This window comes from Bactrocera neohumeralis, chromosome 4 (genome assembly GCF_024586455.1).
Source record: "Bactrocera neohumeralis isolate Rockhampton chromosome 4, APGP_CSIRO_Bneo_wtdbg2-racon-allhic-juicebox.fasta_v2, whole genome shotgun sequence".
NCBI classification, from domain to species: Eukaryota; Metazoa; Arthropoda; class Insecta; order Diptera; family Tephritidae; genus Bactrocera; species Bactrocera neohumeralis.
In genome coordinates this window covers 6,263,235-6,284,642 of record NC_065921.1, presented here as the reverse complement: position 1 = coordinate 6,284,642, position 21,408 = coordinate 6,263,235, and the positions used below count along the sequence as shown (strand labels likewise).

General features: G+C 40.2%; 1 protein-coding gene across 4 annotated transcripts in view; it reads left to right on the top strand.

Moving 5' to 3' along the window:
- LOC126755255 (protein grainyhead) overlaps positions 1-21,408 on the top strand; it is a 295,720-nt gene that overhangs the window by 61,850 nt on the left and 212,462 nt on the right. For all 4 annotated transcript variants that reach the window (XM_050467682.1, XM_050467678.1, XM_050467679.1 and 1 more), the window contains exon 2: positions 15,958-17,944. In XM_050467682.1, the coding sequence (XP_050323639.1) occupies positions 16,755-17,944 (1,190 nt within the window). In that variant the 5' untranslated portion in view covers positions 15,958-16,754. The remainder of the gene's footprint in view (positions 1-15,957; positions 17,945-21,408) is intronic.

The window sequence follows — 21,408 nt, the reverse complement described above, 5'->3', positions numbered from 1 at the left end:
GTATGTGTGATCGTACATGTGATTATAAACAAGTGTATAAAATATAAAATATTTCGACATATCGCAGCTACCCTGTAGGAATTTAGTTTGGTGGTAGAATGAAGTGCTCCTTTTAAACTTTCTATGAAATAAGTTTGTTTATGCCAACTTATTGATTAATTATAGTTGGTTGTTCGATTATTATAATATCGAATTTGGTGGAATTGATGGCCACTAATGTTTTCGATATTCAGGTGGATATTGTCCCATATCTTTGACTTTTGTCTTTTTGTTTGACGTGAAAAAGTATTGATGTTTACTTAGATCAATGTGTCTTAAAACTTTGGCAACATTTTGATATACTATTTAAGAAACTGGAGAAGGTGAGAGAGTTAGAGTCGGAATGGACAATATCTATTATCTTTTCGCATAGCCAATTTAATTTAGTGTATTAAGGTTATAATTGAAAAGCTTTTTTCTGTAATTGATCAACGACCAGCTGTTAAAATTGCTTGTGTTCTTCATTTTGTATTTGTCCAATGATTAATATTCATCAGCTGATTGCTATTATCAATGTACACAACCAGATTTACAACCTGGACAACAACCCGCGGAACGCTCGCAGTTTCGACTCGATTTCAAATCGATTAAAAATTAATTTAGTAAAATAAGATTTAATAATTTTGTCTGGTAAATCGATCCAAATTTGCGCTTTAATCAGGCAAAGATCGGTTAATTGATTAACTTTTTATTATAAATTTTTCACATTTTGAAGTTGAAAATTTTACAGAAAGGCTATTTTTGTCTAAGATATTTAAACTATGCGATAATACTACTACTTAAACTTAAATAGCATTTCTGTAAAATTTTCGGCATTTGGTTAAAATATCTAACGGGCAATACTATGAGTCCTAGTGAGGGATTGGAATAATCTTCGAGGGCGATATTTGAGGGAACTGCTTGACATGTGACTCCATAATTAAAGAAAAATATCCACACCATCGCTTAACTGTACTTTTGACATCACAATCTTCCGCTATGCAACACTCCCACTTTCCTACAGACCCCTTGCTCATATATAGTATACCTCCAACCGATATTATATTTCCCCCATAAAAAATTCGTGTAACTTGACGTCAATGACTATAAGAGATCGAACGAGTAGGTAAAATTAGGGTCGAACAAAAGCAGCGAATGCCGCAAGATCACAATAAACCAATACACGAGCACTTGGCACACATCCCTATATACATACAGGTATAATATTGCTTCGTACATTTTTGAGCGCTGAAAAGACGAAGGCACACAGCGTGGACGTCAATTGACGGCGATTTTCGAAAAGACTTAAGACTTGCCAAGCATAAAAAATGAAAATAAATGAGAAACAAAGAAAAATTCAAGATAAAAAGTATAAATAATACACGCTGGCTCGGAGCTTACCAGCCGAAATGTATGGCTAAATGAATGAGCGGCAAGCCAACCGTTGGGGCGGGTGAACATGTGGAAGCCGCAAGAGGTTTGTAATGGCGGAGCACAACAGAAATTCACAAAATATTTATGGATGCCATTATCTTAGTTACGTGATTTGCTCCGTGTTATTATAAGCGCGCAACAATAAGACAATGAGAGAATGAGAAATAAGTATGAGACCAAGACAACAAAAACCAAAAAAAAAGAAACAACACTAACAAAAAGTATAAAAAAGAAATAATAAATAAATAAAAGTCTTAAGCAATAACACGAAAAATAAGATAACAACAACAATAATGAAAATCAGCAGTCATCGTTAGCTGTAAGCAGTGACTTTGGAAATCAGCGCTTTTTGGTCCTCCAGCCATGAAACCACACACATCTACATACAATACATGGATGGAGAGGGAATGTTTTTAAGTGCCTGAAAAGAAACGAACACGCGCATACATAACTACACACTACATATCGCGCATGCAGGAACAAAGCGCGCGGTTCGAAGGCCAGAAGGCAATATTTCGAAAAGCGATTTACATTTGTTGTACGCGCTGCGTTAATATGCTGCGCCCGCGCGTCGTGTTGTCCATTGCGCGGCATACGTGCCACATACTACGAGCGCTTTCGTTGCAAGGCAGCGTGGCTGTTTGTTGCCTCTTTGGCTGTGACCGCTGTTTGGGTATTGATGTGTGCTGTAAAATACCTGTAGAGATAAAATAGCAACAACAGCACGAAAAAATACTTCAATAAAATGGCCTAAAATGAAGTTTACGAAACTTTGATCAGCAAGCGACAAGCTGAAGCACATACATAAAACATAGGTGTATGTGTATGAGCATAAGGGAATGGTAAAAATCAGTAATGAAGGGTTGTACTAAAAGCGAAAGAACCATAATGAAAACAATTATAAGGAACTTTGCGCGGTAGAGGTAAGCAGGCAATGGACACAAATGCCTGCAGTTTTGTTTCAATAAAAATTCGAAAGGAAGACGGCGTTCGAGAACAACCCAGCTAGTAGCTGTGCTGCGAAAATCAATAATCCAAAAGCCGTAGTGCGAAATGGTGGCTTTTTCGATTTTTGTGCTTGGAAATCTTCTCATGAAGTTTTGATTTCTTGCCATAATGACTATTTTATTTAAAGGTACTTCTATGAACAAATATTGCAGACAAAGATTTAGCTAAATGAAAGTGCAGTTTAACCTTTAGAAAAAAATTTAATAATCTTTCCAATGAATATAGCGATCATTTCATCGTTGAGCGGTTAAAAAAAATGGCCTTTGCTTCTGACGGCTTTTGCACAAAGCCAGAAAAAATTACTGCTTAATGGTCGTTAGACAGAAAATAACCTTTGCACCTATATTAGTATAGAGTTTCTATCATCGGATACAAGTAAAATTGTCAGAATAATAAAAAAGCGAGAAAACGTTAAATTCGGTTGCACGGCAGCCATATTTTATTTACAAATAAAAAGAGTTACCTTACAAGAACTTGACTTTATCAAGTCATTTTGTCATTTCCATACTGAACACATCAGTTTGTATGGCAACCATATGCTATAGTGGTCCGATCTAAAAAATTGGTTAAAGGTATAGAAGTATTGCTTCGATACTAATATGATTCAAATTTCGTGAAGATATCTGGTAAAATATAAAAGTTTTCCATACAAGAAGTGGATTTTGATCAAGCAGTTTGTATGACAGCTGTATGCTATAGTCGTCCGACTTAAAAAATTTGTTAAAGGTATGCGAGTATTATCTTGGATAAAAATGTGGTTGAAATTGCGTGAAGATATCTCGTAAAATATAAAAGTTTTTTATAGAAGAGCTTGATTCTGATCGTACAGTTTGTATGGTCGTTCGATCTAAAAAAATTGTTCAAGGTATGGGAGTATAGCCTCGAGAAATAATATGGGTAAAATTTGGTGACGATATCTCGTAAAATGTAAAAGTTTTTCATACAAGGACTTTAATTTGATCGTATAGTTTGTATGGCAGATATATGCTATAGTCGTCCGATCTAAAAAAGTTTTTCAAGGTATGGAAGTATAGCTTCGAGAAATAATATGGTTAAAATTTAGTGAAGATATCTCGTAAAATATAAAAATTTCTCATGCAAGGACTTTAATTTGGTGGTACAGTTTGTATGGCAGCTATATGTCATAATGATCCGATATCAGTGGTTGCGATAAATGAGTAGCTCCTCAACGATAAAAAGACGTGTACAAAATTTCAGATCGATATCCTAAAAACTGAGGGTATAGGGCTGAAAGAAACTAAAGTTCGGAAGGAAGCTCTGAAGGTATTCTGTAATGACTCAATTCAAAATTATTTGTATTTACCGAAGCCCTCTATAAAAATAAAACTCAATATATCGCATAAGCCGAAAACAAATTTTTTAAGCATATCTTGTAAAACAGCATTCCCCCCAGCAGACTCTTAATTTATCTTTTGTTTATGAACAAAGTAAAACTGTGTCATTCTAAACGGGTATTCAAAACATGTGGGACACACATACACATACACAGCAGACAAATAAGGTTTGGTAAATATACACAGGTTATATGCGCATTACTCATTTATGTAGATGTGGGCATGTATGTGCACCGCAACACCAGCACCGCCAGCCCATATCGGCACAGGGTCAACTTTTGAAATCAGGATATTCTGCGAAGGTAATTTAAACAGGTTTCTGGGCCACATGTGTCAAGCAGCAGCACACAACAACTCACGAGCGTGCACTTAAACACACACACACACGTACATGCAAAGAGGTGCGCTTGCACATAAACAAATGACAGTGAATGTGGATTCTCAGTTTGGGACACACGTGCCAGTCCAACTAGTTTGACTCCTTCGCAGCGACGCCGGTCGACAAAGTGTCAAACGGTTCAAATGGAAGCGGCGCTGCTGCTGCTGGGCTAAGCCAAGTCAAGCTGCCTGATTAACTCCAATCGAACGGACCGGTCGCCTCGCCTCCTCGTCGCTTCGCCGGCTGCTCGTCTCGCTGGCTATCGGCTATCGGCTCTTGACTGTTGACTGCTGTTGTCGGCCACCCGCACTAAGCGGCGCACTGGCTGCTAATCTATTTTCGTTTGCTGCTGATAAAAACAAGAATGGTCGGTTACATTTGTTTTGATTTAGCATTCTGGTTAAAGGCGGCGCAAAACAAGAAAATCAGCAGCGGCTGCGGCAGCGGTGTGAAAACATGTTTCGAGCATGCAGCGAGCAGGACGAGTGAGTGAGTGTGTGTGAAGCAGCGCGTTGGTGAGTGAATGAGCGTGCGAAAACTGGTACCGGCAAAGTAATCCTTGACCCAATGCGCTCGTGCTGATGATGTCTTCAACGCTGGCGCAGTCTGACCGCTTCCACCTCTGCGCGTTTTCCAACTGGAATCCGTATGTTTATGGGTGTGTGTGTGTGTGTGCGTGAGCCGTTCAAATACTTATTATAAATACAGGCTGGCTGTAGGAAAGTTCAGTGCCAATAGCATCAGCGGCAGCAACAACAACAGCAGCAACAAGTAGGTAATAAAGAGGTGAACTGGTAGCTGCTGGCTATTGTTGCTTGGTTGCGCGTCCGTCCGTCCGGTTTCTGTCTGATTGGACTTATTGTTTGTGTTGAAGTTATTGTGGCATGAAACTCGTTTGCCTGCCACACTTGGCGTTTGTTGTGTTCTCAACCGCTTCTACACAAATATAATTCTGCAAATATACACGCATACATACATACACACATATTTATATATCTCACTTATGCATGTAAGCCCATAAGTGGGTGAGGTCAGTTTCTGTTTTGTAACTGGTTATTAGGCTGGTGCTGTATGCCGATTAGCATCCACCGGCTTGTCATTCCAGTCAACCGGATACACGCACGTTTCGCCGCTCTGCACCACTCGGCTGGCATTAGCAATGTTCTGGAACGAATATGCCAATGAGTTATCATATTTTTCGCTTGTGGCTTGGGGCATTTAGAAATTGGCGCACTAATTTTTGAAAATAAAAGAAGTCTAATCAATTTGCAAGCGCAGCCATCATCGTTCATTGTCAGCAGATATCTGGTTACTGATTAATCGTTCATATATCTGTGTCAATTAGTTTATTAAGTTTGAGGTGTGAAGTGAATTAAGAGTAAATTGTTGTTGACCTAGAAAATTGAACACGGCGAACACTTTCAAGGAGCTCTCAGCTTAAATGTGAAGAAAAGTTTAATAAGTTCACCGCTTTGTTATTAACTTTATTTTCATGATTTGAGATGGCTTGAGAGTCCTCCAAATTTTTTTTGCATTTACTGTTTTTTTTTGTTTAGAAATCGAACCATTTCTGAAGCGAATAGTAACAGGAGACACTTTTCAGTGGTCCAGGCGTGGTGAAGTTCCAGAAATAGTCGCGCTGCCAAGATTGACGGCTCCTTCGAAAGGAAGACTATTTCGACTGCCCAATATTTTGTTGAATAATTTGGGGTAAACTTGTTTTTTGAAAGCAATGAACGAGAATAGATTAAATTAATTTATGAGAGCTGACAATTATTTTATGAAGTATGCATGTTTTTTCATTTTAAGTTCGTAGAACATGGCAAGTTAGTTCTAAATAGATTATGAGCGGAGTTTAGCTTTGGTTACTGCGTTTTTGGTTTATGTGAGGTATTGCTGAACACGTGTTATCTGCGAATTCAAATGACATATTTCAAAACTATAATCATCATTCAGAATGTGAATTGGATTTTAAGTACCTCCTTTCTAAGCCAAATTTTCTCAAAAAATTAATTGCTATTTTTCTTTCGAGAGGTCAAAAATAATATTCTTTCTTATTTACTAAAATCGAGTCGAGTCAGAAACAAATATCGAATTTTATTGACAGTTTCTTTCTTAACAAAAAATTATAATATATTCTAAATGTGAAGCAAATCAAACGATAAATACTGTTCATGAGCGTTTTATAACTCGAGCGCCATCTACCGAACAAATCTTTCACACTGAAATTTTAACATGAAACTCATTTACTTACGCAGTTTATGTATTGAACAGACCTTTATCTGCACCAAACGGTCTGATTCATTCCTTCTGGAGGCAGCTTAAGATAAGACTCACTCAAAATCAAAGAATTTGTTAGTATTTGTTGCAACTGGTGGACCCACAGACAACATAGAAAGTGTGTCAATATATTATCGTTCATAAATATGTTTGTTTTAATTTTCAAAATAATAAAAAATAAATAAAATACACAGTAGTGCAATACACTTGAGTTACAGAAGTTCGTTGCTTAAGTCTTTTGATCAAATTCCATAACAATCGGTATGCATACATACCTACATACTACGATGAACAATTTTTACGACTACTCAAGCAAATTACAATATTTTATTGCAGTTACAGCATTTTGAACTTCGTAAACAATAACAAAAATAACAAAAACAAAGCGTAAGCATTAAAATTTAATATTTTCGTGAGGGCATTTTGAAGGCAACTTTAAGTATGGTCGAAGAGGATTTGAATTTCCGAAATGTCAAACAAATGTTTATGGCGGTGGCATGTGAAAAAATCGTGTTGAAAATTTAATTTCAAATAACTTAACAGAAAAACAACAACAACAACCGCAACTAATAGCAAATCTAATAACAGAGTTAATGGCAACTGTGATGACTTGAAGCAGGCGTCATGAAACTGTGCCGCGCGCAAAGTTCAAGCGGTTTGACGGCAATGTGCTTGCTTGCCACGTTTGCGCATACAACAACAAACACACAGCAAACTATTCGTAGTCGAAAATTTCACATGCCAAAATAGAGCTTCGATGAGCGCGCGTTTGCGCTTCACGCTTTACAACAAACAAATTAAACTTTTGCCGCCAACAAAGCGCGCGGCGCTACGAGCTGACAGCATGCTCAGCTGTTAGCCGCAACGGTAGAAGCAAGGGGGCGTCAGTTTTAATACCACATAGAGAGGTGCGGCCTGACCTGAACGGCAGCGGTACACACCCCCACTGGTTAATGAGAAAATTTTTGCTTTTTTGTTGTAATTTGTGTGTCTTTTTTTGTAAGCGTAAGCAGCTAATGAGAAAAAAATTTTGTAAGCGACAGCTTTTTTTTTCAATATTTCATTGCTGAGTGGCAGCTCTTGAGCGCCACAGTTGATGGAGTGTATCAGCGGCCACCTTTGTTTGACTTGCGGTGGAGTTCAATGGCCGCAAACGGTTTGCAGATGTTGTGGCATACAAAGAGTTCATATGTATGTTGTGGCATTTCAAGTGGCTGCTGGAGCGCAGAGTTGGACACAGCAATTTCGATTCACATACCTGTAATGGGCTCTGGCCACAAATGGCCACGAGCGTTGAGGCAAAAACCTGGTATTTGGCAGAAAAACAGCAAAACTCGAAGTCTACGCGACAATCAGCTGCGGCGAATATGATGTGTTTCAGCAAACAACAACAGCAAAGCAACAGCAACAGAGTGGCAAACGCAAAAAACAATGAAATGAATGCACAGCCATTATCGCGTTGTCAATAATTGGAAATCAATGATGAAAACTAGTAGTTAACAATGCAAGCGCTTGGCCAGAAAAGGCAGCAACGATCGCCAGTCACACACACACGCACGCGCGCACACACGCTCAATCACATGCAGCGCAAGCAGCGGCCTCTAGTTAGCGAACTGCTTAGATGCTCGCACAGATAACAACAATAATCGCTCAAACTATTTAGAAAAATGACAAAGGCATACAATTACAACAACAGCAAGAACAATGTGCGCATTTTACAACTAGCGCTACTGCTTTCCTTGCGCCTCTTTCCAATCAAACCAACAGCTCCTAAATACTTACATACAAGCAATCAGATGTTTTTGCTGCCACCAGCCACGCGCACGCCACTTTGCCGTTGAATTGGCTTGTCAGCAGTCAGACTGATGCGCGACGTCATTGTCTGCTTGGACAACAAGTCAACTACTGCCAGTTCTATACACACACACACACACATACTTATGTGCGTTTTGTTCAGGTGTATGGTGGCCCCATCAGCCGGTTGCGCGACGTCTGACAGCTTGATTGTTTGTTTGGTCACTACAAGTTGCCCGGTTTGGTGAGATGGATTACTCGTCGCTTGATTGTTATCTATTCGTCAGTCAGTTCGGTATGTGATTGTTGAAATTGGTGTAGGTTATGATTTGTTTTGGAGCGTCATAAGTTGTGAGGGCAAGAAAAAGTAGCTGTGACAGCTTTGTGGCAGAAAAAAAGTGGAAATGCCTGGTGTAACGTTTTGTTGGAGAGAAGCGACATAGCAAGCAATCGAAAGAATTGTTAGAAGTTACAAAAGTGGTTCTTGCTAATGAACATATTATTATTTGAAGTTAGTTTGGCTGTTTTGTGCCATTGATTAGAGGCTTATTTTTATTGCTTTGTTTGGAAAAGAAATATATTTATATATGTATGTTTGTGGTATTTATTATTTTCTCAAAGAATTTCTAAGAGTTTCACAACTAAAGTTGATTTCAAGCTTCCTTACACTCTAGAATTTGTTAAACAAACTCGCGTTTATGGGCAGTGGTGTTTACCACAAACAAGCTTGGGTTTTAACTTAGCTCAGACATTCATTATTTTTCCAATAGATGAACAGCGTTGTATAATGTTAGAAGATAAAATTTCGTACTTTTTCTCAGAGAGTTTTGTGATTGCTTGACTCAGCATTGCTTGAGTACGCGTCAAATTATACAACTGTGAAGGGAAAATAGACGATATTTTATGGGGTTTCTGCTATAAAAGCTAAAGCGGAAGCCGGAGGTAACTGAAAACGTGAATAGTCTATGGTTTTGATTCTGCAACGGAAAATATTGCGCAACTTCGGTTTCGTTAATTTCGTGCCTGTAAGTTTGATGTCAATGTTGGACAATGCATTGGAATGTTGGTTGCCAAAAACGTCGAAAAAGTAATTGATTCGATTTCCCAAGAGCTCTACATTGCACAAAAAACCGTTTGGGACCATTGCAATAAGGCTGCATAAAATGCTTGATTTTTGAATGTCTCATGAGTTAACCCAAAAAGCTCAAATACCAAATCAAAAATCAAGTGAAAGCGTTAATGGTTGAATAATGATTAGCGGTCGCAAACAGTTGCAGAGCCAGGATTAACCATCAGGAAGTTTTACTAAATTTTTGGTGGGATTAGCAGGGAATCATTTACTATACATGGTAAGCTTCCGTACGGCCAAACTCTTACTTTAGATGTTTACAGAAGGCAGCAATCGCCCACAAGTGGAGAGCTTTGGACATTAGAATGGGAAAATGTGTTCTATCAGAACGGCGCCAAACCACACGCATCAATAGTAACTCGGCCGAAGCTTTCGGGCATGGCACCAAGTGAGTATTTCCTGTTCCCCTCTGGAGAAAATGATTTTGCTGGTGAAAAATTGGCTTCAAGAGAAGTTTACAAAGATCGATTGTTCACGTTTTTCCAATAACGACTAGGGTTTCAAATTAAGAAAACATTGCCTATTAAACATTAATCGGATCATTCTAACTTTGCCAAAAAAGATAAATCATAGCTAGAGGAAAATTTGAGGATACGTTCTACCATATTGTACAAAGGGTTCTAGGCCACGGGATGGCGCAGAGGAGTTGGACTGAACATCAACCCCTCGAAGATCACCATTGTCTTGTTTACGAGACGCAGGTCCTTTCTTGGTCTCAGGAATCTAACTCTTGGGCACAGATGTGACTAATATGGTCAAATACCATGGTTCACGCTGGATCCCAAAGCTACTAAAGCATTTGTGTTGGAAATCGGCTAGCTGATAACTCCTGGGGCTGCAAGTAAAAGATTTTTAGGTGGTTCTACACACTAATCGTGCGATCGATTATTACAAATGGAGCGGTGGCTTGGAATTTAAAAGCGATAAGACTTCATCTATTGAAGCTGCGGCGACTCGCCTGCATCTGCGTGTCGGGTGCCATGAGCACATGTCCGCGGTACTTGGAGTGATGTTGAATCTCACACCGCATCATCTAGTAATCAGTCAGATTTCCAAATACACGCTACTCCGAATGACAGCAGAAGGGTTTAGCGGAGGTAAGGTAATATCTTCCCAGCCCATGAAGCACTTAAGTGTCGAAACACCACTGACTCTTCTTCCAAAGGACAGCATTACCAAAAGTATTAACTTCACTAAGAAGTTAAAGGAGACTTTTAGCAGTAAGGCTGAATGGAATGAATCCGCTAATGGTTAGGGAAGTTTAACCAAATGGTACACTGAAGGCTCGAAATCGTCTGAGGGAATTGGTGTAAGATTGGTAGGATCCATACCAACATATGAGTAATATTCCGAGCATATACCAAGCTTTGCTTTAAGTCGGTGTGTAGAGATAAAGCTTCAACGCAACTATAGTAATGAACGTATAATTATACTCAGCGATAGTAAAGCGGCACTAAAAGCGATCTCCGCATACGAGATCAAATCGCTATTGGTGCAGGAGTGTATAGAATGGCTGAGCAGCTTAACAGATCGTAACCAGGTGCATCTTATCTGAGTGTCCGGTTACAAAGGTATAGCCGAAAATGAACCGGCTGATGAGATCGCCCGTTCTGGAGCATCCACCAACATGATAGGACTCGAACAGTTCATTGCGGTTGGACCTCATACCATAAAGGAGGTGCTCCGCTAGGATGAAGGATAGTGGCGTAGCTACAACTTCGGGTGGGCGGGCCCGGAGCCAAGGATGTTCTGCCGCCCCCCTTTATCTACCTACCCAAATATCTTCGATATTAAGTATATAAAATTTATAAAGGCGGTTACGGTTTTTGAGGAAATTGATAGTAAATTTACAAGACATCTTATTAAAAGCCATAAAAAAAACCCATTTTCGCCCTATATCTTGTACACTTTTGACACAATTTTCAGGAATTTTTGGCCGAATTGGAATTTTAAAAAACAGCGAAGATCATTTTGCCGCCCCCAAGACGTTGTGCCCGGGGCGACGGCCCCCTTCGTCCCCCCCTAGCTACGCCACTGACGAAGGAGTAGGAAGGGTAGGGGTTTTGGCAACAACTACATGGCATGCGCCTTGCCAAGTTGCTAATGTGTGGTTACAACATTAAAAGGTTTAAATATGTAATCAACCTCCCAAGGGTTAAACTCAGACTACTTGTTGCCTTCTACACTGCCGATTGCAAGTTCAAGAATCACTTACATAACATGGGTCTAGCTTCTTGTGCGAATTGGCGGTTCTGCGAAATGAAGTCTGCAACTCCAGAATACCTACCAATTGACTACACAGCAGTCTGTAGACGCAGGATAAAGGCCCTTGGATCCATGTTTCCAAATAAGTATCAATAGTACCTAGCAGTAATAGAATTTATTACTTTGCTGTGGCTAACTGAGTTGTTGTGACTTAGAAGATGACACAATAGAACATAGGTCACGGTGGAGTCCTCATTTATCTATCTAATCTAATCTAGCTTTTCCTTACTTGTTTTCGATACACTTCTTGAGAAGTTTTCAATTTTGGAAAATTTAATAAATTTTTCTCCAAAAACTATCGAATTTATTTAAGAAACTTAAAAGATTTTACTTCTGCTCCTGTAAGTATGCAAAGAAAACGTACATGCGCTCATACAAACTATCTCTTCTGAAGCATATACTTATCATCTACAATGCAATTAAATAATTGGTTTTACAATAAAAGGCGACGTAGCAATCAGCAAGCCATTCCACAAACAATTAAAAAATTCCGCAGAAAAATATAAGAAATAACAAATATATGTATGTAGTTAGATGGCTTTGAAAATTAAAAGGAAATAAAATTTAGCATTTGGACGCTTGCTTGGTCACGGCTGTGTGCGCTGCGCAATTTTACCGCTCAATTGGTCAAATATAAGCAAGAAAATTGCAATTGGCTGTTAGTTGCATAAATTGACGATGTTGTTGTTGCTGTTGTTGGCGATAGCATACCAGCAGCTAAAACGGTTTTCTACAAAACATTTGCATTTTGCCATGCACAACATGATAGCTGCGACGCGCGACACTGGAGGCGAATGTGACTATGTGTTCACGTATGTGTTAGTATGTAAGCGCCTGTGAGTGTGTGTGTGTGTTCGCGCGCATATGACAATTGCGCTGCAGGCAATTTTCGCGTTGTTGAGAAGCTGAAAATAATTTATTATTTTTTGCTTAACTGCGCCAGTGGAAAAGCGCGCTAAAGATTTACAGGCAGGTGGAAGGTGGCGGGGATGGGAGGTGTGGGCAGCAGCGGTTGCTGTTGTTGGTAGTCAGCATTTAACACGCCGCACATAAATAAGGCGACAAGCGCGACATGCCATTGTCGTGGCCGATATTGTTGTTGTTTTTGTTGCGCATGCAAGACTTTGTTGCAGCTGCTGTGCTGCTGTTGTTGTTGCTGGTATGAGTTTTATGCAAATTGTTACTGTTGCTGCTGCGGCGGTCACTTTAACTAGCTGCTCGCTTTGGCCGATAACTGTTCGCGGCGGCTGCTGGAGTGGCTGCTGGCATTGTCTTTGTTGCTGTTGTTGTTGTTGTTGTCGTTGCTGTTGATGCCGCTTTGGTGTTCATTGTCGCCTGTAGCATTGCATGCATATTTAAGCTTATAGTCACGCCATGTTGTTGCTGCTTTTGTTGTAGCTGTTGTTGTTGTTGTGCCCGCTGCTATTTTTGCCATTGTTAGTGATACTTTTTCATTTGTTGCTAGTCATTATTTAGCATTCTCGTTGCTGCCTGCACACTCACATATTTCGTTCTTGTCGCCTTAGCGATTTTAATGCTTGTAGTTGTTGTTGTTGTTGTTGGACACTTCACCCCATGCGCGCACCTTCACGCTGCATTTTGTTATTTACGAGCTTTTCGTGGTGTTCTTGCGCGCAGTCCACAGTCTGCTGTGGCCCGGCCGTCGCTTGCCACCACACCCCGTCCCACCTCACCTAACCCCATCACGCCGCACCACACCCTGTTGCTCAACTGCGAGTAATTATTATATTTCTTCGCCGCATTTCATTTGTTGACATTGTTGTAGTTGTTGCTATTGTTGCTGGTGTTGTTATTGTTGTTACTGCTGCTGTTATGGACGAAAGCGATCGTGCTCTAGGTGCGCTACAAGTGACGCTTTGCGTAGGTAGTGGCTATTAGTTGCATGCACTTTGCTCTATCTCCACTCTTTGCAGTTTGTTTGCTCATTTCGTGTGGCACAAAGGAATTTGACCACCATCAGCGTCCGCTACTCGGTTCGTTCAGCTGCTTGCCTCTTTCGACGGTGGCTCATTTATTTCACATTCCTGCTGTTTTGGACTCGTGTTTTAGCGCCATTGTTAACAGCGGGGTGGCGTTGCATGCAACTCAAAGGTCACCAAAACAAAGAACGAAAATGAAACATGACGAAATTAGCTCAAGTGGCCTATAAGAACTTTTTGGTGCAATGTGATAAAAAATAAAAGATTACGTTAGACTAGCTGGCTGATCTCTCAAGATGACGGGAACTCATGCTTCGATTGCTATGAAACTGAAGGATCTGACTTAGCAAGCTCACCAGCCTTAGCCGAGCCTATAGATAGGCATAAAATGCAGCCTGACCAAGTAGTAACTCGATGTTAGAGATCTGAATTCTAGATATCCCTTCACTAGTCGCCAGCGTATAGTCATTAGGCTCAAGGCTAATATCGTTGTCCAACTATCGGAGTGGAGAGTCACTGCACTGAAAAAGGCTGCGCTTCGGAACGGTACATCTATTCATCTTTATGACAGTTACTTTTGCTTGAAAATCGTTGCAGTGCTCAGGAAGCCTAAAGTTTTGTTTGATGGATAGTTCCCGACAGCAAACTCATCCAACAAATCTCCACGCAAGATTTTGGCAGGATGAATAATCACCGCCCCTCTCCTCCAGTGAATCGTTCCATACCATACCTCTCTCAATCGTCTGGTCTGTGAGCAAAGGAAAGACAGACGGGAAAAGAAGAACTCCTGTGTTTGAACTTATAAATTACCAAAACGCTTAAAAGGCAATACAAATTTGCACAGGCGTTTAATTTCCATTCCCGCCAATTCGGTGGGATGTCCGAAGGTATGCGTTCCAAAGTATTTAAGCCTTGGCTTCCCTAAAGCGGGATAGTCAAGAAGAAAGTGTTGAATTGTTTCCATCTCATCTTCTTTCATATAGCTTCTGCAGATGACGTCTGATAGGATTCCCAGCCTTACTGCATAAACACCAATAGGGCAATAGCCTGTTAAAAGCCCCACAACTTGAGAGAGGCTGACCTTACTAAGGGCAAAGGTATCATTAGATCTCTTGCGATCGGTCTTGGGCCAAAAGGCCAAGCTTCCACGAAGCTCAGCTATCTAGCTCCCGCTCCCACTCTACCCGTAGCTGTTCTGGGGTGCCATTTCTTGCTAGCTCATCAGCTTTACAATTTCCTTCGATTCCGCTGTCGCTTGACGCCCATACCAGTCTTATTACAAAGACAAACAATGCTATTAGTAGCGAAGTTTTGCACTCCTTGACCAACCCTGATCGACTGTTAATGAGTTCAAGGCTAGTATCGCCGCCTCTGCTATGTGAGTAAATTTACTGCTACGGGCTGCAACCTCAGCTTGTTGTCAGAAAGTCTGAAGTTGGAGTTGATAGAGAACTTCTGAGAGTAAACCCCTCAACCAACTATAAGGGTAGAGAAGCAGCTGCTAGAGCTCGGTTTAGTGATGCGCGCCGCTCGTTGAAAAAGGAAGATTAGAGAGAAGAAAAATTGTTGCAAAAGAAAGCTCATATTACCAAACCTGTTTTACTTTATCTCCTTGGCCTTTGACTCTTTAAAAGGGTATTCTTGGTAATGATAATTTTTACTCATATTTTTGTAAGGCCAATCCTACAACTGTTATATAGAATTGGGACGAAGAGAAGTTTAATAAATGTTTTTTGTTTTTGTTTTTAGTCTTATCGAATTTAACGCCTTCGAAACTTACGTTTGATTTCAATCGAAACCACTTCTGATACAATCTTATTGTCTTTCTTTTCCTCTTGTTTGTAGGAAAGATAAGATAGTCCCGAAGTCAAAGGTCTGAGACAGAGTTGTATGAGTGATTAAAGCAAAAAAGTTTAGGGACAGAGATTCAGTTTGAACATTTGTGCCACGCTCAGAGATGAAAAACTTTATAAATTGGGGTATGTATATGTTTTCACCGAGTGAAGTATCTTCACAGCTGAGGCTCCTTCAGGCACAAGCGCATATACACATACTTACATTAAAGACTTCAAATATTCGAAAAATTTCCAGTTATTATCATTATTGTGACATTATGGAACGTTCCACTAAGAATAAATTCACAGAGATATTTTTTACAATAATAAAGTTTAGTCCACACTGGAACTTTACTCGAAAAAGAAATGTTTTAGCCCTCAACGGCATTGGCGATTTTGGAAAATTTTTGCTTTTCTTAATGAATAAAAAATTTCACTGTACATATATATGTATAACATATAAGATATCCTTATTAACTTAGCTTAACCTTAAACTTATAACAAGTTTTCTTTTTTTCAGGCCTGTTCAACATCCAATTGCCGCAAATCTTAAAGCCCAACTGAATGCCACAAATGCTATTTAAAGCTAATATTTATGTAACACTACGAAAGAGGAAACAATTATTGCCAATTTATAAATGCGCAATACAAATACAACAAGTGCCATACACAAACAAAGAAACGCAGCTAAAACGTAACAACTCGTAATATAAAGTAACGTAACGTAACGCAACGAATTCCGTCCAATCATACTGAGATTCTTAGTGCCTTTTTACAAATAAAACAAAACTAAACTAAACAACAAAAGAATAATATAAAAAAAACAACAAAAAAGTTTTAAACAACAATTGACATATGATATATTTCTAAGAAAAAATAAAATTAAGAACGTTAACATAGTTAGACCAGAGCTTCCAAAAGTTTAACGCAGAAATTAGTAGTAAGATTAAAGCACACCCAAATTGATATACATACATATAAGGACTTACGTTTAAAACATATACAACAGCACACTAAGCTTTCATAAAAGCACTACCGAAAAGCTCATACGTATTGAACGCCATAGCAAATATAAGCTGAAAAGAAAGCGCTAAAGCAATTATTTCAAACTATTTGTAGGCTCCTTTGAAAAGCGCACGAAAGCTCTTGAAACCTTGAAAGCTTCCAGCAAAGCTCAAAAGCTCGAAAGCATTTCTAAAACTTCAATTTTGCAAATTACATGCTAATAACTCCACCGCTTTGGCCTAAGCTTTAACTTTTATACATACTTACCGTGAGTTGTGCCTCGAGCTGGAGCTTAAGTATAAGAAGCATAAGATGTCCGCATCGCCTGCCACTACTAGTGTCATCACTTCGAACGAACTTGCCATACAACAACAGCTTCAACACCAGCAGCATCAACACCAACAACAACAACAACTTCAAACGCACAGCTCTCCGACGCGCGTCTCACTACCACCCGGTGTTACTGTGACCAACGTTGTGACCACAACGTCTGCAGCCGCTGCCGCCAACGCCAACGGTTTAACACTAATGCATCGCTCGCCCGACAGTCCACAGCCCGAGTTGGCCACCATGACAAATGTCAATGTGCTCGATCTACATACAGACTCGTCGAAACTCTACGACAAGGACGCGGTCTTTATTTACGAAAGCCCCAAGGTGGTCTTGCCGACAGTGGGCTCCGGTGCGACAGTCACCAGTGATGAGCATGTGATTGATGCACGCATGGTCGCCCAATTGAACGAACAGCAAGCAGCTGTTGCAGCGGCTGCTGCTGCTGCAGCCGCAGCCAACGATAATCAGCCGTTGGCCAAGATCGAATTCGATGAAAATCAGATAATTCGCGTTGTCGGCCCGAATGGTGAGCAACAACAAATCATTTCACGTGAAATAGTCAACGGTGAACATCACATACTGTCACGTAATGAAGCTGGCGAACACATACTCACACGCATCGTAAGCGATCCGACCAAGCTGATGCCCAGCGATAATGCGGTCGCCGCCGCAATGTTCAATCAGGCACAGAAAATGGCCAACGATCATGGTGTGTATCAGACATCGCCATTGGATGCCTCAATGCTGCAGCATTACGAGCCAGAGAATGTCGTTAAGGCAGAGGTGGATATATATGATGATCCGAAGAAACCGCCGGGCAGCGGTGGTGGTGGTCAGCAAATACTCTATACAACAACTGGTCCGGACACTGGGAAGCAACTATCACATTTGCCTGTTGCCACGAAGCTGGAGTCGGAAATGTATCCGACAGACAAACATATCGATTTAATCTACAATGATGGCAATAAAACCGTTATATACACCACCACAACCGATCAAAAGGGTTTGGAAATCTATTCGGGCAGTGACTTGAGTGGCCTGGTTGCCGATGGGCAGGTGGTGGTGCAAGGTGGATTGCAGTATGCCGGCGCTGGCACAGCTGGTGGACAACCGGTCTATATAGTATCCGATGGTAGCTTGCCGCCGGGCGTCGAAGGACATTTGCAAAGGTAAGTGGAGAGTTTGTATTATATATTTAGAATTTATTTCCACATAATCGAAATTTTTTACTATCACCTTAAATTGGAATGAAAAAAATGAGTGCTGATGGTTTCGTGAGAAGTTCCGATGAACCTCTGATGAGAACCCGTGATGAACAAACAATTTTTTAGTTCAAAGTCCATGGTCACGAACACTGCACTCACTTTAGTTATGATTTTTTCATTTCTAGACCGAAACGCCGAGCATCGGTACTCGATGTTCTTATAAAAAAATATTCTACGATTGGGGTCTCAACTAGGCTTAAGTGACTTTCGGCATGAAATCCAGACGGTTGTTCCGATTCCATGCTATATTGTCATCAGTGCGTATAAGAACGCTGAGCTTCGTATCATCCACTCATTTCGAAAGATTCGGAATACTATCATCTACTTTCTTGGGATTCTACAAATTAGTTTTGGTAACTTGGTATTGTGAAAAACTAGAGGATATTCGAATATATTTTTTATAGAGGTGTTTAGACTTAAGCTTTAAGTTTCAGGGCTTCTTATTCCGCTTAAGATCGCTTGGCTAACCAATTCTCTCTGCTGAAAAGTAAGGTTAAGTTCTTTCACGAAACGCCAGTGCTGTAAGGCTTCTTAAGATTTCGTCTTCTAAATTCATATGTAATACAATAAACTTTATAATCTTAATATTCGATCCAGTTAATTCAACCTACAACGTCCGTTTCCCATAGTTTTTCTTAAAATAAAGATTTGCTTGTCCGCCAATCCGGCTAATTGTACTTTATTGTAGCCGCCGTCGTCGTTGCTCGGCTGTCAGTCGGCGTTTTGGTGTGGCATGCAACATGTTACCGTTATAATGTCGTTGTCGCTGACAAAGTGATAACACAACTGTCACACTACACTCTTCGCTAATGGCCAGAATACGAGCGCGCGCCTACGCCCCGCCGATCGAACGATAACTTCCACGAGACAGTTGGCTGCATGTTTTCGGATCGAGCGCTGCTGCGCGGCGCAGTGTTGCATTTGGCGGCTGAAATTAATTGCTGCGCTTTATGGTTTCAATGAAAATGCGCAACAATTGCTTGATATATTTCGTTGTTACTGTTGTTGTTGTGTTTCTATTTGTGCTTTTTCTTTGTTTTTGTTTGAAGTAAGTGCAAGTTGCTGTTTCTCCGTTTGTTTTTTTGTTAGGTTTTTGCATTTTGTTGTTGTTGTTATTGTACATTTTAATTATTCGCAATTCATTTTCGTTTTTATAGCTGTCACCGCCTTCAACCATTCGTGCTCTTTAAAGCTCCACAACGTTTAACGGTGACGACATAAAATCGTGAAATCATTACGCTTTCGCAGTTATACTACATACATATGTATGTAAGTTTGTAGCTGCAGTCGCTCATTGACTGTTGTTTGGCTGCACTCTCGGCTCGGACACTCGCTAAGCTGTGAGCTTTATTGAATTTTCATGTTCAATGGACATTTTTCTATAATCTTGCCAACTTCATTGAGTGCACTGGCTGCTCAAATGGCTGTAAAGGTTTGTGCGTCTTATGTCTGCACTTGGTCGTAAGTACAGGGTGCTCGTTTGTTTTAAGATGTAAGCTACTTTGTAAACACTCTAAAGCATTGAAGGTCGAGGGTGATATATTTTTGACCAATTAGCGCAAAATTAGAATGGAAAAAATCTAAAAGTCTAGGATGTTTTGATAAGAGAGTTTTAAATCGTAATTTACTACCATTTAGTCTTTGATTTTGTTGTCGCTTTTCTTGCATTCTCCAGATAATATTTTATTATATATTAATTTATTAATTTTGTAATAGATATTAATTTAGAAGTTTACTCTGAGGTCAGGTATCTGCTAAGACTACGCATCCCAAGCAGAATCTGCTAAACTTTAATGTTACAAAAAGTTTTCTCCAAAAATTAAATTAATTTGTGGAGAGTCTTTCGAGTTACTTTAGGTTGTTTCCAGGAATCTGAAAATATGTCAAACATTTTGATCAGAATTATCTTAGTTTCACCAACCTAATAAAGTTATTTCGTAGTGAAAGCCTTACCAGCACCCTTTTCTGTCGTTTCCTCTCAGTATATTATTTTATAAATTTACTCAATGGTCAGTTAACTGCTGAGATTACGCTTTCCAAGCAGAATCTGCTAAATTTTTATCTTACAAAAAGATTTCTCTAAAAATTAAATAAATTTCTGGAGAGTCTTCCAAGTTGCTTTAGGTTGTTTCGAGGAATATGAAAATATACCAAACATTTTGAACAGAATAATCTTAGTTACACTAAGCTAATAAAGTTTTTCCGTACTAAAAGCTTCACCAGCACCCTATTCTGTGGTTTGCTCTCAGTAGTGTTGTGGTCATCTCAGCGCTTCTTGTTGTTATTTTTGCTCCAGTTCCAGTTTTTTCTTTAACTTACGCGGCAGCATAGCTTGCAGTTTGTGTGACGTGGACTCGGATTATTTATGGATACACGCACCATTCAACGACGCAACCTATTAAAACGGCAATAACAACAAGTACATCGCTTGCTCCCATTTTCGAGCGCTTAAGTTGCTCCAGAAAGTGCTCTACTTTGCGACACTTCGTGCGTACACCCCGCGAGCGCCATAATATTGCAATATTTGAGTTATCCGTTCGTTGCCTATAAACTGAAGTGAACTGCAGTTGTTGTTGGTGGTGTTGCTTTTGCTGGCTGCCACCGTTGCAGCACGATGCTGTTAATTAGCTTTTGCTATGTCACTTGGCAGACGTGGACGCGGACGTTGCGCGCCTTCCGTTACCCAAGCGGCTTTCATGGCAGTGCAACGAGAATGGAGAGCACTTACTTGCCACATGCGGATGCTGCACCAATTCTTTCAGCTATTTGATGTGTTTTGAATTTTTAAGTAGGCGACTTAATAGCCAGAAATGAATGGACAGGTCGGTAGACAGACAGATGCACGGCCAGCCGGGCAGACGGACAGACGGACCGACAGGTAGGCAAGCCGATAGCCAGCTATGACGGTCAGTTTAAAGAGGATGGCGCGCGTGGACATCACATGTTGGCTGGATGCTGCAGAAATGGTTTTGTGTGTGTGTGTGTCACGGCGGCCACTTATTGGAGCAATGAACGCTACTTGTGATTTGTGGTATTTTCTCTTATTTCGCTGTTGTTGTTCTTGTTCTTATTATTACAGCCATTTCATTTGGCACATCCGCTGTGGCCGTGCCTAGTGGCTCTAGCGTGCGCTCCAACTCCTGCCAGCCGTAAGGTGTTTTCATTCTTTTTCCTCCTTGCAACACGGCCATCATCTTCTTCAACGTCGTCGTCGTCTTCGTTGGTCGCTGTCGTGCACGTCGTTGAGTAATAAAAATTTGAATAGAAATTAATCTAATGTAGAACCGTTAGGCGTGCAACAAACGACATGAGATGAAAACGATTACTGTTATTGTTGTTGTTATTTTATCTGCAACATATATTTTTGC